We start from the raw sequence: 26443 nt of genomic DNA on the forward strand, positions 1-26443 counted from the left end.
TCCACCAATGCTGGGAATCCAGGGAATGACCAATCCAGGGAATGACTGGGTGATGGAACCTGTATGACCGGGGCTGGGATGGGCAGTGGGTCTGTGCCCCAGCCCCTGAGCCCTTGGCCCGTTCCTGTAGCCCCACAGGCAGCAGCCGTTACGCCTCCTCAGGGGAGCTGAGTCAGGGCAGTTCGCAGCTGAGCGAGGACTTTGACCCGGATGAACAGAGCCTACGGGGCTCTGAGCTGGAAGACGAGCGGGACCGGGACTCCTACCACTCCTGCCACAGCTCGGTCAGCTACCATAAGGATTCGCCACGCTGGGACCAGGATGAAGATGAGCTGGATGAGGAGCTGGACGAAGAGCTGGATGAAGACCTGGAGGACTTCTTGGAGGAGGAGGAGCTGCCTGAGGACGAGGAAGAGCTAGAGGACGAGGAGGAGGTGCCGGATGACATCCAAGGCTACACTGAGCGCGAGGAGGTGGCCGTGGCCGAGCCCAAGGACTTCAAGCGTGTCAGCCTTCCACCCGCCACCCCCAAGAAGGAGGACAAGGCCCCAGCCGTGCCCACCGAGGTCCCCGACGTAGCCAAGGTGGCCCCTGAGCCAGCCGCCCCTGAGGAGGCACCTGCAGCTGAGCAGGAGCCTCAGCCTGAGCCCCCCAGGGCTGAGGAGAGGTAACGGGAAGGTGTTGAGGGCCTGTCACAAGGTCACAGGGTCAGTGGTGCCATGATGGGGTCAGTGTAGACCTGGGGAATTGGGGGGAGAGGTTGTCACAGGGTCCTGGGTTTATTGAAGGGATCGGGATGCGTCTAGGAGGTCAGAAGTGGCTCAGGGGGGTCAGAGGGGGTCAAGCAGGGTCATGAAGGAGTCTTAGAGGTTGTGAGGGGCTGGAGGGTTTGCCAGGGTTGGAGAGGTCACAAAAGCATCAGAAGAGTCCTCGGATAGGGTTGCAAAGTTGCAGAGGGGCCAGGAAGGTGGCAAAGGGACCCAGGAGACCTGAAGGTGTCAGAGACGTGATGGGCATGTGGGAAGGGGGGGGAGGATCACTGAGGCTGGTCAGAGGGGTCACAGGTGGGTCATTGTGTCTTCGAAGTGCCAAGGAGGCCATGGAGGGCCCAGCATCGCTCGGAGGGTGGAGGGTGGAGGGAGTGCTGGCCCCGGAGCCTCATAAAACCCGTTGCCTCACTTTCAGGCCACGAGAAGATGAGGAAGGCCAACAGGGTCAGGACTCCATGTCTAGGGCCAAGGCCAACTGGCTGCGAGCCTTCAACAAAGTGCGGCTGCAGCTGCAGGAGGTGAGTGAAAGCAGCAGTGGGCTCACCCCCAGCCTGGCCGTGCCCAGTGCCCCACCCACCCTCATTTCCCCACTCCATCCATGGCCCAACCCACTCTGGTCCTTTCCCTGGCCCTGCCCACACTAGCCCATGCCACTCATGAGCCACCTGGCCACGCCCACTTTGCCACCCCACCCACCACCATGCCTCCATACATCCTGGTTCTTCTATGGCTCCGCCCACTCCAACCTGTTCCCATCCGTGCCCAGCCTGGTCCTTCCTTAGCCCCACCCACTCTTTCCCTGGCCACAGCCCCGCCATTCCTGGCCCAACCCCTGCCCAATCTGACTCCTCCCTGGCCCTACCCATGCTTGCCTACTCTCCCGTGCAACCAGCTGGCCCCACCAAGGTCTAGTCCAGCCTCCCCCAGGATAGCCTGGGATTTCTAAGTGGGCAAGAAGGAGAGGCGAACTGGAACCTAGAGCTGAAATTAAGCTGAGGTCATGGCTATGGCCAAGTTCAGTGGCCAGGTTCATGGATAGGGATAGAGGTTAGTGATAGGGTTATAGGTCAGGGTTAGGGCAGCAGTCAAAATCAGAGTTCAGGGTTAGACTTCGTGATAGAGGGAGAAGTCAGTGCTTGGGCTCACAATGGGTGTCAGAGTTGGGGTCTGGGAAAGGTCTGAGATCTGGTCAGTATTGCAGAAGAAATTCGGTGAAAAATAGAATTAATGTCAGAGTCAGGATGACTGTTCAGATGGGCAGCAGGAATGAGGCCGTTCATTCATTCCTTCCTTCACTCAACCTGCTCTGGGCTGGACACCAAGCAGTGTTATTATCCGGGGTGACCTTCCAAACTGGGGTGAGGCTGGCAGGAGGAGATCCTAAACAGACTTCCAAAGTCTTAGACCATCAATTATCAGAGCCACAAAAGTTTCAAATCAAATTTCTTATCAGCTGTACAGTAGAATTTTCCTTTACTATACAGTCTCATGTTTCTAAATTCAAACAGTAGAAGAAAATATACTGTGAAAAATCTATTGAATAACTTTCACGAAGTCAACAAATTAAATGAAAAAGACAGCAACTACCCTTGTAATGGAACTAGCGATATGACAAGAGAAATAAACATGAGTAGGATCTCTGGGCTTCATAGAGGGGGCATAAAACTAATCCAAGGCAATCAGGAAGACTCACTGGAGGAGGTGACACTTAAAGTGAAGTGATATCCAAAATACTTAAACAATATTTCAGAAGAAGGTGTCAGACCCTTCTCCCTGTCCCCCCCACCACCGTGCCACCCTTTAGTTGCATGGTAGGGGGTGTTGACTCTGGGTCCACACTGAGACCTGAATGATAGATGGAGGCTGGTCGGGTGCAGAAGGTGGGAGAGCATATATACAGGTGGCACCGCTCGGGCAAAGGTCCTGGGGCATGAGATCAGATAATCAGGTGAGGCAGGGGGAGTTTAGTGAGTGATAGGATCTCATGAGTATTGAGCCAGCCCCTTAGAATCGCAGGACTATAGAGCACGAGCTCTTGTTCGAGATGACGCTCACGAATCCCCAATTTTGACAGACAAGGAGACTGAAGTCCACTGAGGTTGGCGTCAGAGAGTATCTCCTTTCTTCTCATTTTACAGATGGACAAACTGAGGCCCAGAAAAAGCCAGTGGGCTCCCTAAGGACACACAGTGAGGACTAGGACCCAGGCCTCCTGTCTCCCAACCCAAAGGAGAGACCGTTGTGGGTGTGGTACATGTGCTGCCCTGGGAAGGGGCAGCCACACTGACCTTATCCATCTTCTGTCCTGCAGGCCCGGGGAGAAGGAGAGATGTCCAAATCCCTGTGGTTCAAAGGCGGGTGAGTATCAGATCTTGGGGGTGAGGGAGAGGAAGTTTTGAACCCAGAGCCTGAGGCTGGTTTGCACCATAACCTCAGCCCAGCCAGGGCAGGGAGAGGTTCCATTTAGACAGGGAACAGATTGCACATGAGTGAAATAATGTAGCCACTGTAATAAGGCACTCATGACCAGAAGGAGCCAAAGATAGTAACACGTTGAATCCTCACCACAAACCCATGGGGGCCAACTACCCCTATTTTCCAGATGGAGAAACAGTCCAGAGAGGCCTTGCTCAAGCCACTCATATAATTCAAGAACATTTCCCCCTAGAGATAAATGTAAGGTAAAGAAGAAACCCATTTCCTGCGCGATACATCTGCAACCCTGGAGTGAATTTTTTGCTTTGATTCTGCTTTTATATTTCTCAGATTATTGCTACAGTTGCTGGCTGTTTCATAACGATAGTTGTTGGTCTTACGTGGAGCATTTGTCATATCTAATTTCTTAAGTTATTGCTTTTCCAGGGTGTTTTTCAGCACTTGTGTAGTGAGGTGAGAGGATGCAAAAGATATTTGTAAATTACACTAAGGTTTTAAATAACAGCTGGAGAGTGACTGCCTTCCCTTGTACATCCTTTTCAAACAGAGGCAGGGACACAGGAGCTGTGACTCCCAGACGGGCAAGTGTCCCGTGTGGGGAGCCCTGGAAGTGGGGTCTGAGATGGGGGCTCCTGTGTGCATGATTTATACAGGAAGCCTGTGAGGGCTTCCCTGGTGGTGCAGTGGTTAAGAATCTGCCTGCCAATGCAGGGGACATGGGTTCAAGCCCTGGTCCAGGAAGATCCCACAGGCCGCGGAGCAACTAAGCCCATGCGCCACAACTACTGAAACCCACATGCCTAGAGCCCATGCTCCACAACAAGAGAAGCCGCCACAATGAGAAGCCCGCGGACCACAACAAAGAGTAGCCCCCGTTCGCCGCAACTAGAGAAAGCCCACGCACAGCAACGAAGACCCAATGCAGCCAAAAATAAATAAATAAACTTATAGGGCTTCCCTGGTGGTGCAGTGGTTGAGAACCTCCCTGCTAATGCAGGGGACACAGGTTTGAGCCCTGGTCTGGGAGGACCCCACATGCCTCAGAGCAACTAGGCCCGTGAGCCACAACTACTGAGCCTGCGCATCTGGAGCCTGTGCTCCGCAACAAGAGAGGCCACGATAGTGAGAGGCCCGCGCACCGCAATGAAGAGCGGCTCCTGCTTGCCACAACTAGAGAAAGCCCTCGCACAGAAACGAAGACCCAACACAGCAATAATTAATTAATTAATTAATAAACTCCTACCCCCAACATCATAAATAAATAAATAAAAATAAACTTATAAAAAAGAAAAGAAAAGCCTGTGAGGCAGGCGGGACCAGGTAGGAGAAACAGCCAAGCAGAGACGTAGTTCAGGAGTCACCAAGCCTCTGCCTGATCCCGCAGGGAGCGCTGGAGCATGAATAACACCCCAGGGCTTATCCAGAGTCACTGGCTGCCAGGCATCACTCTCATTGGCCAATGAGAACTTTCTGGAGAGGAGCCACACCTGAACCCTCTCTGGGAACACCTGCACCTCTCAGTAAAGTAGCTTTGGACAGACCACGGCAGCATCTGCCACAGCCCTCCTTCTGATTAGCCAGCTCCGGCAGAGCTGCCAAGAGGCAACAGCACACATACAACTTCCAGTTCCCTCTTTCTCATGGGCTTTGAAATCACTTCTTCCAGGATAGACTTTAAATATACGCAAATATTTCCAATTTTGAGCATAAAGAAAGATTTCGTTGATATTTTATCATGTTATTTAGATTTGCCTTCATTCAAATTTTCACTAAACGTGGGCAACTGTATCATCTCCCCATTTCTCAGATGAGGAAGTTGAGGCCCAGTGTCTTCATTTCTTAGGGCCGCCATAACAAACTATCACAAACGGAGGGCTTAAAACAACAAAAATGTATCTTCTCGCAGTTCTTGGAGGCCAGAATTCCAACACCAAGTGTTGGCAGGGCCACGCTCCCTCTGACTTCTGTAGGAGAGAAGCCTTCCTTGCCTTTCTAGCTGCTGGTAGTTGCTGGCAATCCTTGGTATTCCTTGGATTGTAAACGAGTCATTCCAATCTCTGCCTCTACTATCATACCACTGTCTTCTCCCTGTGTGTCTCTCTTCTTATAAAGACACCACTCATATTCGATTAGGAACCCATCCTACTCTAGTATGAGCTTGTCTTAACTAATTACATCTGCAATGACTCTATTTCCAAATAAGGTCACATTCTGAGGTACTGGGGGTTAGGACCTCCATGTATCTTTTCGGGGGACACAATTCAACTCTTAATACCTGGGGAGATCAGGGGTCCTGCCCAGGCCTCAGGAGATGTCTGCTAGAGGAAGGGGAACTTCCCTGGGCCCTTGACGTCCCTGGGTGTGTCTTGCAGCCCTGGCGGTGGTCTCATCATCATCGACAGCATGCCAGACATCCGCAAGAGGAAGCCTATCCCACTCGTGAGCGACCTGGTGAGCGCCTGTGCCCTCCCCTGCCCAGGCAGAGCAGCCCTACCACAAGCAGTGCTCAACCTGTACAAACTGCCCATGGTAGGACTGGGGCTGGGGACTGGCAAGGCATTCTCTGGGACTAATGTGATCTAACTTCTACCCTGCGTGCTGCGCGGACACTTCAGGCCATGGTGAGTGATGGCAACCCAGGCCCTTGAATCTCCTCCCGAGACCCCTGACCCCGACTGGGATCTTCCAAGTGGTCCCCATCCCATGGGTTCTGGGGAGGGGACCTTGCCATGTCCAACATTTCACGGGTCGGGAAGAGAGCAGGTGACTCCCCACCTTGGTTCATGGCCTGGCTGGTGGTTTTGCTCTGTGGCTGTTGACCATGGCCAAGTGCAGTTCCCCAGTCTGGTCCATGGTGGTGGGGAATGGGTGAGTCAGAGGTGTGGGGCTGCTCCCTTTCCAGGGTCTCTTCTAACCTGGAGCCTCTGTCATCTCCCAATTCTTTTCTGGTTCTGCTCCCGCTGCTGTGACCCGTTTCCTCTTTGTGGCTGTGGCTTGAATCCGTGGCTGGCGGCCCCAAACCATGGCTGGGGATTCTGCTCGCGGTGACAACCCCCCGGGTGCCAATCGACCCCTCTGACTCCCTTGGTGACTTCCCTATTCCAGTCTCTGGTGCAGTCCAGAAAAGCAGGCATCACCTCGGCCTTGGCATCCAGCACTTTGAACAACGAAGAGCTGGTGCGTGGGGCACCTCCGCCTCCCCATCTTGGAGGGTGGGCGGGGCTGGGGGGGGCTCCTGGAGGAAAGGAAGCGGGTGGGGCAGAGACAGGCACTCCTCGCTTTCCGGAATTCCGACAACGCAGCCGCCAGCGAGCACAGTCTGTGCACAGGAACCCGTGGATTCCGACAGTGTGGGGCGGGGGACGGGGCGGGGGGGTGGGATGAGGGCGGGGCAAGCCAGTGCCCCCAGGTTAAGGCTCAACGCCCATGTCGCATGCCCTCCCTCCCCGCAGAAAAACCACGTTTACAAGAAGACCTTGCAAGCCTTAATCTACCCCATCTCGTGCACGACGCCGCACAACTTCGAGGTGTGGACGGCCACCACACCCACCTATTGCTACGAGTGTGAGGGGCTATTGTGGGGCATCGCGCGGCAGGGTATGCGCTGTACCGAGTGCGGTGTCAAGTGCCACGAGAAGTGCCAGGACCTGCTCAACGCAGACTGTCTGCAGCGTGAGTGCCGTGCTCCCGCTGGAGCGGAGACGGAGGGGCAGGACTGTTACTGGTTAGGGGGAGGGGCTCTGACGAGAAGGAGGGGGCGGGACAGGGGGCGGGGCCGTGGGACGGGATGGGAGCGACAGGAGGGGAAAGGAGAAGTGAGAGTGGTCCTAGAGGGGTGGGGCGGGACTCAGGGAGGAGCTAAACTGTTCAAGGGGCGGGCTTAATGAGTGGCAGGGGTTTCCACGGAGAAAAATAGGGTTAGGATTAGGGTTAGTTCAGAGGTGGGAGGGGCCTCAAGTTGGGGAGAGGAGTCCGAGGAGGGGAGGAGCTTGGAGAGGGGAGGGTGTCGGAGGGGAAGGGGACTCACGCGGACTGGAGGGGCTAAGACGGGGGTGGGAACTTTAGGGGGAAAGGCCTGGTTGGGGGAGGATTCAGAGAGCAGGTAGGAGCTCTGGCAGCTCTAGCTTTGGGGGGGATGATTCACCTGAACCCCGTGTCCGTGACAGCAGATGAGGAAGCCCTGGAGTGGGAATCGGGGTTCTCGCTCCTGGGAGGGAGTGCTCTGTGTACAGTGACGGCTGTCTTTGTGCGCAGGGGCGGCGGAGAAGAGCTCCAAGCACGGGGCGGAGGACCGGACGCAGAACATCATCATGGTGCTCAAGGACCGCATGAAGATCCGGGAGCGCAACAAGCCCGAGATCTTCGAGCTCATCCAGGAGATCTTCGCGGTGACCAAGACCGCGCACACGCAGCAGATGAAGGCCGTCAAGCAGAGCGTGCTGGATGGAACGTCCAAGTGGTCGGCCAAGATCAGCATCACCGGTGAGGCCGCGGGGGGGAGGGGGAGGGACGGCCACGGGGGTCCCTTCTTCTCGGCCCCCTGTGCTCCCTCCCACGCCCCTTCCTTCCCTTTGCTGCACGTATTTGAGCGTCCCCCTGACTTTCTCATGTCGGTGTATATACGTTTGTGCCCACAGCCTGGGCATATATGCCTCCAAACGTGTTGCATGAAACTATCTGGGTGCATCTCACTTGGTAGCCCCCAGAACCAGACTTCAAGAACAGGAGTTGAGGGCACACAGTTAATCTGGGAAGTGAACCCAGGAAGCCCCCAGGGGTATTGGGAAGTGAGACCAGGAGGGCGAGCAGGCGAAGCAGTGGACACCTAGGACCACTGGGGCACATTATTGACCTCCCAGGGCTGAGAGGTCCTTCCCAGGGGTGGGGGCCTTGTGGTGTTTATCCATTCCTCATCGTCATTGGGATTTCCCTGAAAACAGACTCCAAGATGAGGATTTCAGGGCAGATGGGTATCGAGGAGGTGGTCCCAGGGAGTGCCAGTGGGAGGTGGAGACATGAGTTTGAGAGCCGGGACGTAAAGAGCCCTGCGGAGGATGCCAATGAGTAGGTCATACTGTGGGCAACTGGGGGCTCAACCCTGCTGGGGACCTTAGGGGGACATTGTAGAGCACACACCCGAGTGTCCCACCCCAGGGGTGACCCTGGGGCACCTTCATATTCTTCATTGGGTGAGGGTTCCCTGGATGTTAACTCTAGCAAGCCGAGCATGCCCAGTGGGTGTGTCCATGGGCTCCTGTGGCCAGAACAAAGCCCTCAGTCCTTGTCACAGGCGTTCCCTGTGGAGCCTGTGACAGTGTCTGTCCTTGGCATGCCTTTGCTCCTTGAGCCCACATTTATATTTGTTTTGTGTGTCTTCCAGTGGTCTGTGCCCAGGGCTTGCAGGCAAAGGACAAGACAGGATCCAGTGACCCCTACGTCACCGTCCAGGTTGGGAAGACCAAGAAACGGACAAAAACCATCTATGGAAACCTGAACCCCGTGTGGGAGGAGAACTTCCACTTGTAAGTGTCTGGCTGGGCCCCCAGCCCCCTATATGGAGCTCCCTGTTGGAGCAGCTGAAGGGTGAGCTTCAAGACACCTGCCCTGGGACTTCCCTGGTGGTCCAGTGGTTAAGACTCCGTGCTCCCAATGCAGGGGGCCCGGGTTCCATCCCTGGTCAGGGAACTAGATCCCGCATGTGACACTAAGGATCCCGCACGCAGCAAAGAAGATCCTGCGTGCCGCAACCCGGCACAGACGAAAAAAAAAAAAAAGCCCCCCGCCCCAACCTCCTCTTCCCCCCTGCAGTGAATGTCACAACTCCTCGGACCGAATCAAGGTGCGTGTCTGGGATGAGGACGATGACATCAAATCTCGCGTGAAGCAGCGGTTCAAGAGGGAATCCGATGACTTCCTGGGGCAGACGATCATCGAGGTGCGGACACTCAGTGGCGAGATGGACGTGTGGTACAACCTGGGTGAGCAAGGGTGGGGTTCTGCAGGGGAGAGGGGAGGGGGTCCCGGGGAGCCAAGCAAAGTGGGGAACCCAGCTGGAGGGGAGAGACAGTGTCAGCAGGAGTTAATCTAGGAGCCCAGTCTAACAGAGGAGGCAGAGTCTTGAGCCCAGTCTGATGGGGACAGGAAGCAGCAGGCTGAGATGGCGAGAAGAACCCAGGACTCTCTTATTTTGGTGTGGGAGAGTGAGGGAGGGACAGACTCTCCGTATCTCATTCTGACGGGGAAGGCAGGAAGCAAGGCCTGAGGATCCTAGTGTAAGGAGAGAGGCACAGACCCAGGAATCTAACCTAGGAAAGGAGATTGAACTTTGAGAATCCAGTCTAAGGGAAGAGGTAGAGTTTGGGATTCCTAATCTGAGAGGGGGACCTACAGACTCAAGAGCCCTGTCTAAGAATGACGAGTAGAATCTGTGAGCCCAGTCTGAGGGCAGAGGAAGAACCCAGTCTGAGAGGGGTGAGCAGAGTCTAGGAACTTCTTGGTTTGGTTAGAGGACATCTAGATATCCTATTCTGATGGGGGAAGCAGGAAGCAAGACCTGGGGATCCTAGTCTGAGGAAAGAGGCACAGACCCAGGAATCCTGTCTAAGAAGATGGGTAGACTCCGGGGACCTTGATCTGATGGGGGAGGCAGAGTCTGGGAGCACAGCCTGGGAAAGAAGCAAGGCTCCTAGTCTAAAGAGGGAGATGCAGACCAAGGAAATTAATCTGAGTGAGGAAGGAAGGTCTGGGACCCTAGTGAGATGGGAGAGACAGCGCCTAAGAATTCTAGTCGAATGGGGGAGACACAAGTCTAGGAAGCCAATCTGAGGAGAAACCCCTAGGCCTTAATTCAGGGAGTCTGACCGGGCTGCAGTTACGCGTATGTTAAAATAGTCCAGGGCTATATTGGGAAGTTCTGACACTGCCATCCCTTTCCGCCCTGCAGACAAGCGGACTGACAAATCTGCTGTGTCGGGTGCCATCCGGCTACACATCAGTGTGGAGATCAAAGGCGAGGAGAAGGTGGCCCCCTACCACGTCCAGTATACCTGTTTGCACGAGGTGAGGCCCACGGCTCCACCCTGCATTTGAAGTTCACCTTCGTCTCCCACGTTACCTCCACTCACCCTTCCTGCCTGCCCTACCTCCTCCTTCCTCTTTCTGACCACACCATTCACATTCCCCTGGGCCTCTGAGACTGTCCCCTATGCCATTTCTCTGTGCTCAGAAAACTCCTCCCCGTCAATCAGGGTCCAGCTTCAGGGCCCCCTCCTCTAGAAGCCCTCCGTGACCTCCAGGCAGACTCTCATGACAGAGATCCAGGTCTTCCAACTGTCCCAGCCCTGAACACTCAGGGTTAGGTTTTTGTGTGCCTGGGTTTGTCTCTTCCAGCTGCCTAGGGGTTCCTGGAGAGAACTCAGTATGTTGAATGAATAAATGATTGGATGAATGAGTATTGAGTGAATAAAAGAGTGGGTGGAAAGATGAAAGGATGGGTGGATGGATGTGTGCTTGATCTATTGGAAGTATAGATGAGTTGGATGCGTGAATTGGGGGTCGTTGGGTAGATGGATGGGTGAATAGATGGATGGACAGATAGATGAAGGATGGAAGGATGGATGGATGGATAAATTGATGGGTGGATAGATAGGTGATGGATGGATGGTTGAATGGGTTGATAAGTTAGATGGACAGATTAAGCTGCGGGTAGTAGATGGGATAGATGGGCATGTGGTTGAATTACTAGACAGAAGGATGAGTGGATAGGTGAATTTGGGGGTAGTTGGTATGGTGGGTAGGTAGGTTGGTGGATAGATGGATGGATGGAAGAAAGGGTGGGTGGATGGATGTATGGTTGAACCATCCACAGTATGGATGGGAGAATTTTGGAGTAGTTGGATAGGTGGATGGATGAGTAGATGCATGGACAGATGGATGATGGATGGGTGGATTGATGGTTCATTGGGTAGAAGGATGAATTATTGGATGGACAGGTGAAGTTGCCGGTAAATGTATGGGATGGATGGATGTGTGGTTGAATTACTGAAAGAATGGATAAAGTGAACAGGTGGATTTTTGGGCAGTTGGATTGATGGGTAAGGGAGTAGATGGTTAGAGGGATGGGTGGGTAGATGGGTGGATGGACAGATGGACGGATGGATGGGTGTGTAGTTGAACTATTGGGAGGATGGATGAGGGATAGCTGAAATTTGGGGTACTTGGATGGATGGATGGGTGGTGGATGGCTGAAAGGGTAGATGAATGAATTAATGAATAAACAGATAGATGGATGATATAAGCCCTATACTTGGGATCTCTGACCCCCGGTGTCCCTTTGCACTCTCTATGACACCTTCTCCCTTGTGGTGGCAGAACCTGTTCCACTTCGTGACAGACGTACAGAACAACGGGGTCGTGAAGATCCCAGATGCCAAGGGTGACGACGCCTGGAAGGTTTACTATGATGAGACAGCCCAGGAGATTGTGGACGAGTTTGCCATGCGCTATGGCGTCGAGTCCATCTACCAAGCCATGACGTAAGGCTGCAGGCTGTGGTGGACATGAGGATGAGGTGCAGGAAACTGGGGGGAGGGGTGGTTACCAAGTGGACACTGGCAGATCTGGGGTGGAAGGGATTCTTGGGAGGAGGAGCCAGGGAGGAAGTGAGTGTGGTGGGGGTTATGTAATTTCCCTGGAGGTTAGACAAGTGCCATTGCTGGGGGCCAGAGTGAAAAGGATGAGAGCTGGAGATAAGAGGCAGAGATAGGGCAATTCAGAGAGGAGACAAACTCAGAGGACAGAATCAAGAAGAGGAAAAGGGGACAGTTTGGGGGGTTGTGAGGGCTGTCTTAGAGGCATTCTGGGGGCTGGACACCAGACCCAGTGCTTCCCATTCCCTCCTACCAGCCACTTTGCCTGCCTCTCCTCCAAGTACATGTGTCCTGGGGTGCCTGCCGTCATGAGCACCCTGCTTGCCAACATCAACGCCTATTACGCGCACACCACCGCCTCCACCAACGTGTCTGCCTCTGACCGCTTCGCAGCCTCCAACTTTGGGGTCAGTCCCAGGGGCAGGGGCCTGGAGATGAGGGAGAGCTTGATCCTGTGCTGGTCACACCTCGTGTGATTTCCAGATCCCCAATCTGGACCTGACTTGCTGTGTGACACTGCACCAGTCACTTCCCCTCTCTGAGCCTCATTTTACCCCTCTGTTGAATGGATGTTATGAGGGGTCAGTTCAACAACGGATGGGGTACACTTAACGTATAGCAACCACTTAGCCAATGTGGCAGCCACCTTTAGCTGCTACACTTGATCCCCAAGTCCCTGCTTTCATCCAACCTTCTCCTCCTCCTCTGCCTCCTCAGAAAGAACGCTTTGTGAAGCTCTTGGACCAGCTGCATAACTCCTTGCGGATTGACCTCTCCATGTATCGGGTGAGAAGAGCATGCGTGATGATTTGCTCACCCCATGCATGTGTGTGCCTGGAGGGGACAGCTGCCAGCAGGCATGCACATGGGAGGACCCATCTTAACATGTAGAATGTGTTCCTCTGACACATGTACACATATGTGGGCAGCATCTGCCCAAAAAGATTGGTGCATCCAAGCAGACACCCCAAGTTACTTCAAGGTGTTCTCAGTGACCCCTAACACACCTCCTGAAACTTGGAGTCTCTTGTGTCTCCCCTAAAACGCTGTCTGCCATCATCCCCTGACCTTCTTCCATAACCCCACCTCTCTTCTCCCTTCCATAGAATAACTTCCCAGCCAGCAGCCCGGAGAGACTCCAGGACCTCAAATCCACAGTGGATCTTCTCACCAGCATCACCTTCTTTCGGATGAAGGTTGGAAAGGGGACCCAGTTCCATTAGCTCTCCAAGGAGTATACTCCAGGACTGTTAGCTCCTAAATGAGGAACATTTCTCCTGGAAAGCAATGCCCTTTCTCAGTGACCCTCTGCTTTCTCATTGCTACATTTCCTTAAAACCAGCTCCACTTGTAGTCACTTCCTGGGTACCTCCTGTCCTAACTGTGTACACCCATGTCCATCTCACTTCCTCCTGCCAGGTGCAAGAACTGCAGAGCCCACCCCGAGCCAGCCAGGTGGTGAAGGACTGTGTGAAAGCCTGCCTCAACTCCACTTACGAATACATCTTCAACAATTGTCATGAACTCTACAGTCGAGAGTACCAGACTGACCCGGTGAGGACCCCAGATGAGGCAGAAGGGACTAGGGGACTCCAACCAGACCCTGGTCCAAGTCCCAGATCTGCCCCTTCCCAAGTGATTTAACCATTCTGGGCCTCAGTATCTCCCCCTGTAAAATGGGGTCATAAACCCACATCTCAGGATTAAGGGGGAGATTCAATGAGATACAAGCTTCAGTTAAGTGCTTAGCACCTGGTACACAGTAGGAGCTCAATAAATTTGGTTTTACTTAAACTTAGTTGAGTCCGGCATTATACAATGTGCCTAGAATAGAGTCCCAGTTCAATAAATATTGAGTTGAATTGAATTTCTTCAGTTCAGTCTTGAACTCAATTTATTTGAGATCTTTCAACACGTTGTTTACACATATAATGTCCCAGGATTGTCAGTAAGGTTTCCAGGACCTTATACTCTATTAGGAGGGAAAAATGTATAAATTGGGAATTTACAACCTGGGGTGATTAGCACTGGGATGGAGGAATTGCAAGAGGCCGTGGGAGCTGAGCCCCTTCCTCAGCTTGGGCTTCAGATAGGAGATAACACATAAGCTGAACTCAGTTCAATTTTATTTCATTCTGTTCATTTACATTCAGTTGAGTTGAAATCAAATCGCTCTTAACTGAACTGGGTTGAGATGAAGTAGATTAAACTGGGCTGGGTTTAGTTCAACTATGATCAGTTTAGATCTATTTATTTCTGTTTGCTTGACTTAAGTTAAAATTGCTCTAGGCTAATTAGTGCACATCACTGAGTTGGACTGAGTTGACTTTGAGTAAAAATGTATTCATCTCCATTCAGTTTACTTGAATTGAAATTGTTCTTGACTGGGTTGAGTTGGCTTGAGTTAGGATGAGCTAGGTTGTTGGATTAGGTACCGTTGAGTTCAACTGAGCTTGGTTGAGTTGGACTTATTTCAGTTGAGTTTAACTATTTTCATTTCCATTGATTAAAGCTGGATTGAGGTGGCCTGAGTATGTTAGGTTGAGATAAGTAGGTGGAGTTGGATTGGGTTGACTTGGGTTGAGTTGAATTAGATTACGTTGGGTTGGGTTGAGTTCAAGGTGATTTATTTCCGTTATTTTGATTTAGATTGATCTTGATCTTGAACAAGTTGATTAGGTTCAATCCAATTGGGTTCATTTGAGTTTAATTCAATCCAGTTACGTTTAATTCCACTAATTCAGTGTAATTGGCCCAGTTCCACTGAATTAACCCTGAAAACTGCCATCTGTTAAGCTAAGTGGTCCCTATTTGCATTCATTTCAGTTCTGTTTGGTTTAGCGGGCTTGAGTCTGTTCAACTAAATTCAGTTCCATTCAGTTTTATGAGTTGAGCCTAATTAAGCTTCGTTGAGCTGTGTGGACATGAGCTCTGTTGGGGCCAGTTTATGTGAGTTTAGTTCCTTTTCACGCAGACCTCACACCTGAAACTTACATATGTCAATGGGGCCCTTCCTCACTAACCTCCTGGCCCTTGATAATGAAATGTCTGAGCTCCCCACCCCTGGATGCTTTGTGGCCAACGTCCCCACTGTTCTTTCTAGGCCAAGAAGGGGGAAGTTCCGCCAGAGGAGCAGGGCCCCAGCATCAAGAACCTCGACTTCTGGTCCAAGTTGATCACTCTCATAGTGTCCATCATTGAGGAAGACAAGAATTCCTACACTCCCTGCCTCAACCAGTGAGTTCTGTGTCTGTGCGGTTAATTATCTGGAGGTCGTCGTGAATGTGTGTCACAGTTTTGTGTCTTGTGTGTAAAGGCAATCGTATCTAATTACATATGAAACGTCGTGTATGTGGGGGCAGTTGTGGGTGTGGTTGTGCATGGATGAAATATGGCATAATTGGCAAACAAACAAAACCGTGTGCATGTACACAGTCACTGGTCTAATCAGACAGGTATTCTGTATGTGTTGATTTGTGTAACTGTGCACATATGTATGTAATTTTATATGTGTCTGTAGGTTCGTAAATAACAATAGATCGTGTTGTTCAAGTATTTACTGTGTTAGATACTCTACTAAATGTTTTGCATGTACATCACGCTATCTCTTACATGTGTGTATATAATTTTGTGTATAGTTGTGGTTTATGGATTTAATTGTTATTTGTGTACAATTGTGGAATGTACTTTAATGTGCAATGTGTGTATAGTGTGAATGTGTGCACAGTTTTGGTTTGTGGCTTTACATGTCTGTAGAATTTTCGCCTGTGTTAGCCGAATGAGCTATTGTGTTTTACTGCTCCCTGAGGTGAGCGCTAGAAAGGCTCCTGTCTCTGGGGTGCCAGCATCTCTTGGTTACTTAGATATCGAGTTAAGATGAGGGATTTTGGATGGATGGACCGAATGATGGATGGATGAATGGAGATGTATGGATGAATAGATGAATGGATGGATGGACAGGTGGATGAATGGATGGATGGATGAATAAGTGGATGGATGGATGGATAGATCGGTGAAAGGATGGGTGGGTGGATAAAGGAATGAATGCAGGGATGGATGGAGAGATGGACAGATGGGTGAATAGACAGATGGGTGGGTGAATGGATAGGTAGATAGATGGATGAATGGGTTAATGAGTGAATGGAGGGATGGGTAGGTGGAGGCTCAGAGAGAAGCAGGGCCCCAGTGCAGAGTCACTCAGCAAGTCAGTAGCTATGAATGAACTTGAATCCAGATCCCTTGTCTGTCCCGCACTACCCTCTGGGGCTGGGAAGGCCAAAGCATCCTGTACCATCTGGCTTCTATCTGCCAAGGTTTCATACTTTCATGACCTTCACCAGGTTTCCCCAGGAATTGAACGTGGGTAAAATCAGCGCTGAAGTGATGTGGAATCTGTTTGCCCAGGATATGAAGTATGCAATGGAGGGTGAGTCCTCCCACCCCTGTATCTCCCAGCCTGGCTACAGCAGGTAGCTGTGCCTCAGTGTCCCCTCTAAGGCTGTGAGTGCCCTGGACCCTCATACCTGAGGTCAGACATCAGTGATGGCCAGAGTGGGCACTACCAAGACAGAGAGTGGCAGACCCTCCCGGCTAAGCTGCCCCCTTGCTTCCCCCACCAGAGCACGATAAGCATCGCCTATGCAAGAGTGCTGATTACATGAACCTCCACTTCAAGGTCAAATGGCTCTACAATGAGTATGTGACAGAGCTTCCTGCCTTTAAGGACCGAGTACCTGAGTATCCTGCGTAAGTCCTGTGCCCTGAACCCAAGCCAGAACTGTAGCGCCGACAGCTAGACTGAGGTCCAGGGTGGGAGGGTTGACCTCCTCAGAGTTCCCTGGGCATCAGGGGCACAGGTGGGGTACAAACCCAGTGTTCTCCATTCTCAGTCATTGGACGATGGACAGTTAATGGTCACATGTATCGGGAACCGTGCTGAGCAGTCCCACTTGTCTTTTCTCATTTAATCCTTTCACCAATTCTACGAGATGGGAGTGTTGTCATTCCCACTTTGTGGATCAGGAAACAGAGGATAAAATGCCGAAGGATTTGCCCAAGGTGATGTCTAATTCGTGATGGAGCCGGGATTCGAACTCGGGATGTCTGACTCTCGGGCTTTGTTGGAGAGTGGGATGACGATCACCATTGACCAAGGACCTACTGTGTGCTGTATCAGGACCTCAGAGAATAAACCCACTTGCCCAGGGGCAGTTTATCAACCAGGATTTCCACATGTCTGGGCCTTGCTCTGACAATAGTCACATCCTTCATTTCAAGGATGAAACAGCCAAGGCCTCGTGCAGGAGGGGAGCTGGGGAGCGGCCACCCAGGCCATAGCGTGATTTTGAGCAGAGGGTTTGGCGGACAGGAGATGGCAGGGCCGCACCCCGTCTCTCCATTCCAGGTGGTTTGAGCCCTTCGTCATCCAGTGGCTGGACGAGAATGAGGAAGTGTCCCGGGATTTCTTGCACGGAGCCCTGGAGCGAGACAAGAAGGACGGGGTAAGAAAACTGATCCACCACCAAGGTCCCAGTCTGCTCACAGCGGCCTCACTACTTCTGGGGTCCATTGGGATCCAATCTGGGGGCAAAAAATGCCCTTGGGATGAGGCCAGTCTCTGAAAGGTGCCAGCCATGTTTGTCTTGTTCACAGTGTTGATGGTCTTTTGTTCATCCAACAAACGAATGATGGTTTATCAAGCCCGACCCCTGCCCGCTGTGTACACCTCTAAGTCTTGGCTCTAAGTTCACCTTGCACACTGTCCATCCCATTATCATCCCAGGGCATTCTGGATCTCTCTGTGGAGAGCAAGAGGGTTGGGCTCTGGGAACTGTCTGGCTCTGACCTCTCTCCTCCCTCCTGTCCTCCCTCCCAATGCAGTTCCAACAGACTTCAGAGCATGCCCTGTTCTCTTGCTCCGTGGTGGATGTCTTCTCCCAGCTCAATCAGAGCTTTGAGATCATCAAGAAACTTGAGTGTCCTGACCCCCAGATCGTGGGTCACTACATGAGGCGCTTTGCCAAGGTTCGGGAGTGTGGATGGGGTCCAGGTGGGGGATGGAATAGGGTCAAAGTTGGGGTTGGAGTTGAGGTTAGGATTGAGGTCAGAGTCAGGGTTGATACTGAGGTTGGGACTGAGGTCAAGGTTGGGGTTGGTGCTATCACTGGTATTAAGGTAGGGGTTGAGGTCAGTGTTGGAGTTGGTCATGCCATAGTGATTGGAATTGTGGTTGAAGTTTGAGGTTGGGATTTGAGGTTGAGGTTTGGGTTGAGGATAGGGCTGGTGATATCATTGGGATTGGAGTTGAAGTTGGGATCAGGGTTTGGGCTGAGGTTGAGTTTGAGGTTGGGATTGAGGTCAGGGTTGTGGTTAAAGCTGGAGTTGAATTTGGAGCTGGGGTCAGGCTTAGAGATGGGGTTGAGGTTGGGGTTAGTTTTAGGGTTACTATTAGGACTGAGATTCAATTGGGCATTGAGGTTGGAGTGAATGCTAGGATTTATGGAGAATGTGGGTGGGTGTTGGGGCGAGTTTGAAGGTTGGGACCATTGGCCTGGGATTGAGGTTCAGATGGGTTGACTTTAAGCTGGGGTGAAGTTGAGGATTGCAGATAGGAATTGGGATTCCATTTGGGACTGAGTTATGCTTGTGTTTGGGGCTGGGTTAATGTGATTATTGGTTGCTCTTGAACCCAGCTTAAAAAAGAGCTGGGTCTATGTAAAATAATCATCTTCATCTGGTGGTGTCTCCCGTTGGCCATGATGGTCATCCTGAGTGGAGAATTCACCCAGCCCCAGTGGTCCATCTTAGGTGCTAGTAGGAGTTTGGGTTCATCCCTGATCTCACTAGTAGCTCTTGATGGGCCCATCCAAGCCCAGCCCCTTGTCTCACCCACCCTCTGTGTCTCCCCAGACCATCAGTAATGTGCTCCTCCAGTATGCGGACATCATCTCCAAGGACTTCGCCTCCTACTGCTCCAAGGAGAAGGAGAAAGTGGTGACCTGCGGGGATCCCCGTCCTGTTTCCTCCTAACCCCATTCCATACCCCCAGAGGTCCATCCCTCCCTGGGCTCTGATACCTGTGTCTGCATGTGTGTCCAACTGTGTGTGTCTTTGTATCAGACTATGTGAGTCTGGGGGTATCTGGAGGCGAGGGGATGTGCCTTCATGTCATTGTCTGGTTGTTGTGAATGAAGCCTTCAGGGTGTATGCTTCGGGGTGTAAGCTCAAAACTTTGAGCTTACAAAGTTTTGAGCCCATGTAGAAGAATACTGGTATGTGACAAGAACTCCCCTTCCTGCTACTCCCAGAGGTCCAGCCCCTCTCCTGGACCCACCAAGTTCAGCCCACCCAGGGGGAGTCCTCCTTCCCCCTGTTGGTCCCCAGAGACACCCCCACCCAACACTCCCAGAAATCTGATCCCAAATGCTGTCTTCCATTCTCAGATGACCCTATGGGACCCCAGCTTCCTCCAGACCCAGACCCTGTAACCATCTGAGGTCCCCGGCCACGTGGGGGAGGGGAGGTTCTGGGGAGAGGTCCTGAGCACTGACTCCCTGTTCTGTCCCCATCCCTAGCCCTGCATCCTCATGAACAACACTCAGCAGCTGCGAGTTCAGCTAGAGAAGATGTTCGAAGCCATGGGAGGAAAGGAGGTGAGGCAGGGCCCCCGTGGGGTCATCATCATCCGTGTGTCCCTGCAGACCCCAGAGCTTGTACCTGATGAATTCCACTTCAGCTACTCCGTCAGACCCAAACAAGCGGCTTAACTGTCTGGGCCTCAGTTTCCTCTCCAGCCCCTTGGGATCCCTTTCCCTGGATTGGATCCCTTTCCCTGGGTTGGATGGGAAAATGCCCCATCCGTGTGGATGCCCTATTAACCTGACCTGATGTCCCTTCTCCCTCCTCAGCTGGATGCTGAGGCCAGTGACATCTTGAAGGAGCTACAGGTGAAACTCAACAACGTCTTAGATGAGCTCAGCCGGGTGTTTGCTACCAGGTGGGGGCATCTCCAGGGCTGGGAGCAGAAGGGAGGGGACAGCTCTCAGACCTCTGAGCCTGCGGCATCTGGAGACTCAGCAGATGTAGTGGCGAAGATCTCAGGCTAGGAGTTAGATGAAGTTGAATTCAATGCGGGCTTCACTGCTTACTAGCTGTGTGGCCTTGGGTGAGTTGCTTAACCTCTCTGAATCTTAGTTTACCCATCTGTAAAGTGGAGATGATGATAACAATAGTGCCTGAGTAGGACCGTGTGATGAAATAAACAACACAGGTAAATATCTTAGTCTGATGTCCATTTCTGCTATTAACTCCCGCCCTGGCTGTTATATGCCGTGGCTCCCCGATGCTGGTGATAAAAGGTCCACAGATCAGCCTCATCCTGCCTTTCTTCCAGAGGCCAGGAAAGTCTGATCTGAGCTCCTCCTCTCTGTGTTCCCAGCTTCCAGCCACACATTGAAGATTGTGTCAAGCAAATGGGTGACATCCTTAGCCAGGTGAAAGGCACAGGCAATGTGCCAGCCAGTGCCTGCAGCAGTGTGGCCCAGGATGCCGACAATGTACTGCAACCCATCATGGACCTGCTGGACAGCAAGTGAGCCAGGCTAGGTGGACTGAGTCCACCAGGGGGGGCTCCGGGGTCGGGGCCTCAGAAACGGGGGCTGGCATGGAAAGGATGCTCAGGGCATGTTTGCTGGGGGATGGTTGAATGGTTTGGACGGGTGGGTGAGTGGAGGCATGAAGGGGTGGAAAAATGGGTGGGTTAATGATTGGAAGGATTGGTGGGTAAGTATTTGTATGTGTGAATGGATGGTAAATGACATGAGGGATGGGTGGGCAGATGGATGTGTAGATTAAAAGATAAATGCTTAGAAACCTAGATGGAGGGTATATGGGTAAAAGGATGGTTGGATAGATGAATGGATGGATGGAGAGTTGGGTAAATATTTGGATGGATGAATAACTATTTGGAGGATGAGTAGATGGATGTCTGGGTGTGAGGATGGAAGAAAGGAAAGAAGGAAGGTAGGGAAAAGTGATGGAGGAAGAATTAAAGAAGGTTTCCGGAAGGATGGTTTGGTGGATGGGTGGGTCAGTTGTCGGAAGGATCATGGTGGATTGCCCTCTCTCAATCCCATACAGTCAATCATGAGCTCTTTGTTGCTTCCCCTCTCATTCCCTTCCTCTCCCTTCTGAGCGTGGCCTCAGCCCCCTCATAGTCCCTGGTCTCCAAGCTTCCTATTTCAGATCATCTCCCACTATGTTCTTTCAAACAGGAGAGTCTGGCTGTGTCTCTTCTCTCTTAAACACTCTCCCCACTGCCCTCATGCTAAGGCCCAGGCCTCCTTCCTAGACTTTGAGGCCCCTTCCAAGTCTAGCCCCTGCTCACCTGTCCAACCACCTTTCACTCTTCTCCCCATGCGTCATGCATCATAGCCCCATCAGACCACCCAGGGGTCCCTGTACAGGCTGTGCACCCTCTTGCGTGCCCATGGAATGCCTTCCCACCTTGCCCATGTATTGAGGGGAAGGGGCTTCTCAGGTTAGGTCCATCTGGGCGCTCTCTCAGGCCTGTCCCTTGCCCCCAGCCTGACTCTCTTTGCCAAAATCTGTGAGAAGACGGTGCTGAAGCGGGTGCTGAAGGAGTTATGGAAGCTGGTCATGAACACCATGGAGAAGACCATCGTCCTGCCACCCCTCACTGACCAGACGGTGAGGCCCACAGGGGGCCAGAGGGGACACCTGGGCTTCCTCCTCTTTGGGAGCCCGGAGAGCTTGGCATCAAAGGCATTGGGGGCTTAGAGGTCATCCAGGCACAAGGGCCATCTGAGGGTATAGAAGCCACTGGAGGTCAGTGAGGCCATTCAAAATTCAGAGAGGTCACACATGGGTCAAAAGTCATCAAAGAGGTCATTTAAAGGTCAAGTAAAGAGATGTCTAGGGGACACAGGGGTCACATGTGGGTCACGAGATTATTCAAAGGTCACCCAGAAAACAGAGAGGTCAGCTTGGGGATCAAGGCCATCCGTGGGTTACAGAGGTTATAGGGGCCAGTGGGTTCATCAGGGGGCTTTGGAGGTCAATCAAGAGACAAGGAGAGGAGATACCCAGATTTCAAAGATCAGAGACCAATAGAACAGAGAGCTCCAGGAGGTCAACCAGAGGTTATAGAGAGCACCCAAGTTCGTAGAGGTCAAGCAGAGGTCAGTGGTCATCCAGAGACCAGGACCGTGCCTCTGGGACTCTTCTGGGAACAGCCCAGAGATGGTGATCTGCAGGGTTGGTGGGTGGGTGGGGGTGGGGGTGGGGGGTGGGGGGTGGGGGTGGGGGGGTAGGGGTGGGGGGTGGGGGGTGGGGTGGGGGAGGGCGACATCTTCAGAGGGGTGTGGCTGGGCATGGGTTCCAGCGGGGAGGTGTCAGTGGCCTGAGGACAGTGATGGCATGCGGTTGATGGCACAACACATATTGGGAGGACATTCCTAGGTGGATGAGGGAGGCTTGGGGGAGGGGCGGGGGAGGGGGCCCGCCTAGAGGCAATGATGGTGGGGGAGGCTCCGGACCTCCCGCTGCCTGCCTGTCTGCTCTGGGCTGCTGGGCTGGGCTGGGGCACCGGGTCCGGGGTCCGTCCCTCGGTGCCTTCTCCGCCCCTTCCCTGGCCTCCCTGGAGACTCATGGTGACTTATTCCCCCCTCCCCCACCGCCCTACCCCCATCACGGCTGACAGATGATCGTAAGTAGAGGCCCTTCTGTCCGTCTGTCTGTCCATCCGCTCTGTGTCTGGACTCGGCCCACCGCGTGGCTGCACCCCCCCACCCAACGCCCCCTCCTCACCCACTGGCCCCCCATCCACTGTCCCACCTCCCGCCTAGATGTGCCTGTGTCTGTCTGGGGCGGAGCATGGGGAGGGGCAGGGCCGGGAGGGAGGGAGGCCACACCCACCCCCAATTATAAGTACGAAGGAGGGGCCTCCCTCCTCCCAAAACCTCGGCCCAGCACCTTCACATCTGCCCACATCTTTTAGTTAGAATTCGCCCTTACTCCCATGCTCAGACACCACCAGGATATCTGGGTCCCCGAAACTAGAAGGAAGTTCAAAGTCAATGGAGCTCCTCTGACCTCTCTTTTCAGCTCTGAACTGTTAGTAGCCACCCAAAATACAGGTCCTCACCACCCCGGTCTGTATAGCTGATCAGTACAGACCCCACCACCAGCCCTGCTCACCCCACTTCCACCACACATACTAGCACACAAGAATCCCAGACACACACCCAGGCACCCAGGTGGGGGACGATGTTGTGACTCCTTCGCGTCAGGCAGACTTGGCATCAAATCTCAGCCCAGCCATTCTCTCTGTGACCTTGGGAAGTCACTTCACCTCCCAACCTCCATTTCCTTGTCCGGAAAAAAGAGGTTAATTGTAGCGGCTCTCTGAGTGTTGTGAGAACCAAATAGGATGATGCGTTAAAGTGCTCGACTCAGTGACAGACTGAGGCAGAGCTCACTACATTAGAGCTAATGTTATTGGTGGTGGTGGTAGTATGTAGACACACAGGAGGGCAGAGATCAGTTAAAACCACTTTAGAGTCCTCTTTTGTAGGCAAGACAAGGCTGTTACAAGATTTCACCTTGTCAAAAGTTCGCTAGTGCTCATCTCACTTCTTGGGGCTGCAGTGTGGGTCTTTGGCTGTAACTACATGGTGGCAGCGTACCCAACTACAGACAATGCATTTGTGGGTAAAGAGCTAAGGGAATTCACATTTATTGAGGATTTCCTGTATTCCAGACCTCATAGCTGTTGTTTCAGCTCACCTTCATGACAACCCTTTGAGTAGGATGGATGTTATTGTTCCCATTTTACAGATGAGGAAAGCTGAGGCTCAGAGAGTCACTTGCTCAAAGCCACATAGTAAATATATGCCAGAATCAGGATTCAAATTCAGGTCTGTCTGAATATGGAGACTATTTGCTTTCCTGTTGACTCAAGAACCAAGAGCCTCAAATATACAGTAAATGTAAATGGATTATATTTTGGCAGCAACTGCTCTCTCTCTCTCTCGGGCTCTTTCTCTTTCCTGTCTGACTCTCTTGCCCTTTTTAAGAGTCAGTCGTTAAGGCACACACACAATCCCCCCGGCAACCCTTTTGCCAGCCCTCTGTGCCGTGCAGATGCCCTTTACTTCCTGTCCCCATGAGTATGTGTTGTTACTCTGGATTCCCATCCCACACAGCTTGCTAGGTTGATCACCTTGTGACATTGTCTCTGCAGGGCAACCTCTTGAGAAAACATGGCAAGGGATTAGAAAAGGTAATGAGGGCCTCGTCTGCACTGAGGTCCCAAGCTCTGGTGTCTGGGTGTGTGTGTGTGTATGTGTGTGTCCATTTGCATGGGCAGAAAGGCCAGCTGGGGGTCATGGGTAGGAGGAGGGTGTCCTAACGAAGTCCCACAAAACCAGAAGTCAGAGACAAAGTGATTCCCCAGGGACGTGGCTTAGAGTGTGTGCGCGTGTTTGTGCGCAAACAGCTCCTGCCCTCTCACGACAATACCCAAAGGGCTTATCCCAGCCCTGGGCTCAGCTGAAATTCTGTGGCTTCAAGAAGGGCCCAGACACTGGACAACTGCCCTGGACTGAGACATGTTTTGTTTTGTTTTGTTTATTCTAATGGGTGTTTGTTATAAGGGAGATAGGAGCTGTGGCAACATGTGAACAGTTGCCCTTGCTGTGCAGTCATACAGGAGCTATCATGCCTGTGTGAGCACAAGTGGGGTCTCCACTTCACGAACATGGGTTGTAGGGCTTCCCAACTCATTCATCCAGCCCTTTGGGGAACACATGCAGTATGTCAGGCACCATATACATGTATGTACATCCCTGGGGGGGTGGAGAGTGCATGGGTTTATGTGTGTAATTGTGCACATGCGTGCAAGTGTTTAGTAGTACACGTGTGTATTTTAGCTTGTGAATTCTGCACGTGTGTGTCTTCATATGTTGATCTGGGGGTTTGTGTGTGCATAAACTTTCTGCACACCCATGGATGTGCCTGGGTGTGTGTCTGTGTGTTGAGTGAACCGGTGATACCTGTTAGTACGCTTCTTTTAGAGTCAGGCCTGCTGGGGTAAGGTCTTGGGAGTTGGGGGAGGAGAGACTCTGAGCCTTCTCTTCTTTCCCCTCCCCGAGGCACCCCATCTTGGGGCAGGCTGACTGTGGGATTGGACACCTGTCCCCAGGTGATGGGCTGATTCTAGCCTCCTGACAGTCCAGAGTCTGGCCCCAGGTCCCCACCAGAGGACAAGGGAAGGTGCCTAGCTGGGGAGGGGTTCCAGCATTAGCCCCAGAACCTGGGAGGGAGCTCGTGGGCTGTGCTTTGAGGGGGCAGGGAAGTCCCACTGAGTATCCTCTCAGCAGCCACCCGAACTCTGACCTCCGCCTGATTCTCTCCACAGGGCAGGGCGAAAGTGCCAAGCCACTCAGATGTAAGACCAGCCTCTCCCTGTCTGTCTGGCTCCCACCCCACCCCCTACCTACCCACCACCCACCCCCTACCTTCTTCCACCTCTGTGATCCGTGCCATCCGGGGGTGTACCGTGACCCTGTCTGTTGGTCTCTTCTTCCTTTGTCTGTCTGGCTTGCTCGTGAGGGGTGGCGCGGGAAGGGTGGCAGGTGGGGAGGAGGGTGCTGCAGGGGAAACCAAGGTCCAGGCTGGGCTCCCGAGTAACTGTGCCTTGTGACAGCCTTGGGGAATCACAGACAACGAATAAGAAGAGTAGCGACAGCCAGGACGCTAATAATAATACCAGTAGTGGCAGGGTGACCAGATCCCACTGGCCAGCTTGGAAAAGCATCAACGTGATTCCAAACATCCCAGCTGTAAATGGCCCTCCTCCCTGGCTAGCCCTGCCTAGGACCCCCAGACCACCCCAGGACCCAGTAATTCAGGACTCATAACTTCACTGATACTCAGCTCCCACCACAGCTGTTATCCCCTAAGCTAGTGTAGGTGCCCCTATTAGCCAGGGGAGGAAACTGTGGCCCAGAAAGGGCCAAGGACATGCCTCAGGTCACCCAACATAGTGATGGAGGAGGCAGGACATGTAGCTTCCAGGCTACGACCTCGTCTCCCCTAACACTGCCCGTGACCTCGAAACCAAGTGATAAGAACTGTGAACACTGAACAAAGACACGATTAGTCCCAGCTAAGCTGGGATATGATTTCCCCCATCAAGATGGGAAAACTGGGGATCAGAGAGGTTAAATGACTTGCCCAGGGCCACATAGCAGAGCTGGGATTTGAACCCATGCCCACCCGGTTCATCGGAGCCATAACCAGGATGTTATATTGCTGATGTATGTTTTGGGGGCGGGGTACTGAGGTGTGTGTTAAGGGGGAGGATTCTTCCTTTAAAAGGTCAGATTAACAGGCCCCCCAGATTACTGGGGAAATTCTTCTTCAGAGGGAATGGGCCCATGGTGGGTAGTGGTTTTCACTACACAGAGCCCACCCCATAGTTTGCTCAAGGCTCCAAGACTTGGGGCTGGCAAGCCCCACCCATACCCGCAAACACCATCACAGCCTGCTCTCTGTTTTCTTCTCTGT

General features: G+C 52.6%; 1 protein-coding gene across 1 annotated transcript in view; it reads left to right on the plus strand.

The window, feature by feature from the left end:
* UNC13A (unc-13 homolog A) overlaps positions 1 to 26443 on the plus strand; it is a gene marked incomplete at both ends in the record, with an annotated part of 53907 nt that overhangs the window by 18518 nt on the left and 8946 nt on the right. Inside the window, 27 exons of the mRNA XM_082835577.1 lie at positions 131 to 667; positions 1180 to 1288; positions 3082 to 3128; positions 5579 to 5657; positions 6312 to 6383; positions 6659 to 6878; positions 7461 to 7688; positions 8587 to 8728; positions 9015 to 9184; positions 10150 to 10265; positions 11577 to 11740; positions 12111 to 12261; positions 12572 to 12640; positions 12961 to 13050; positions 13274 to 13408; positions 14958 to 15091; positions 16195 to 16280; positions 16474 to 16600; positions 17259 to 17355; positions 17735 to 17878; positions 18764 to 18847; positions 19429 to 19506; positions 19762 to 19850; positions 20292 to 20444; positions 21439 to 21562; positions 24117 to 24155; positions 25293 to 25322. Coding sequence (XP_082691703.1) covers positions 131 to 667; positions 1180 to 1288; positions 3082 to 3128; positions 5579 to 5657; positions 6312 to 6383; positions 6659 to 6878; positions 7461 to 7688; positions 8587 to 8728; positions 9015 to 9184; positions 10150 to 10265; positions 11577 to 11740; positions 12111 to 12261; positions 12572 to 12640; positions 12961 to 13050; positions 13274 to 13408; positions 14958 to 15091; positions 16195 to 16280; positions 16474 to 16600; positions 17259 to 17355; positions 17735 to 17878; positions 18764 to 18847; positions 19429 to 19506; positions 19762 to 19850; positions 20292 to 20444; positions 21439 to 21562; positions 24117 to 24155; positions 25293 to 25322 — 3514 coding nt within the window. The remainder of the gene's footprint in view (positions 1 to 130; positions 668 to 1179; positions 1289 to 3081; positions 3129 to 5578; positions 5658 to 6311; positions 6384 to 6658; positions 6879 to 7460; positions 7689 to 8586; positions 8729 to 9014; positions 9185 to 10149; positions 10266 to 11576; positions 11741 to 12110; positions 12262 to 12571; positions 12641 to 12960; positions 13051 to 13273; positions 13409 to 14957; positions 15092 to 16194; positions 16281 to 16473; positions 16601 to 17258; positions 17356 to 17734; positions 17879 to 18763; positions 18848 to 19428; positions 19507 to 19761; positions 19851 to 20291; positions 20445 to 21438; positions 21563 to 24116; positions 24156 to 25292; positions 25323 to 26443) is intronic.

This window comes from Leucopleurus acutus, assembly GCF_964270905.1.
Source record: "Leucopleurus acutus genome assembly, chromosome: 3".
Classification (NCBI taxonomy): Eukaryota; Metazoa; Chordata; class Mammalia; order Artiodactyla; family Delphinidae; genus Leucopleurus; species Leucopleurus acutus.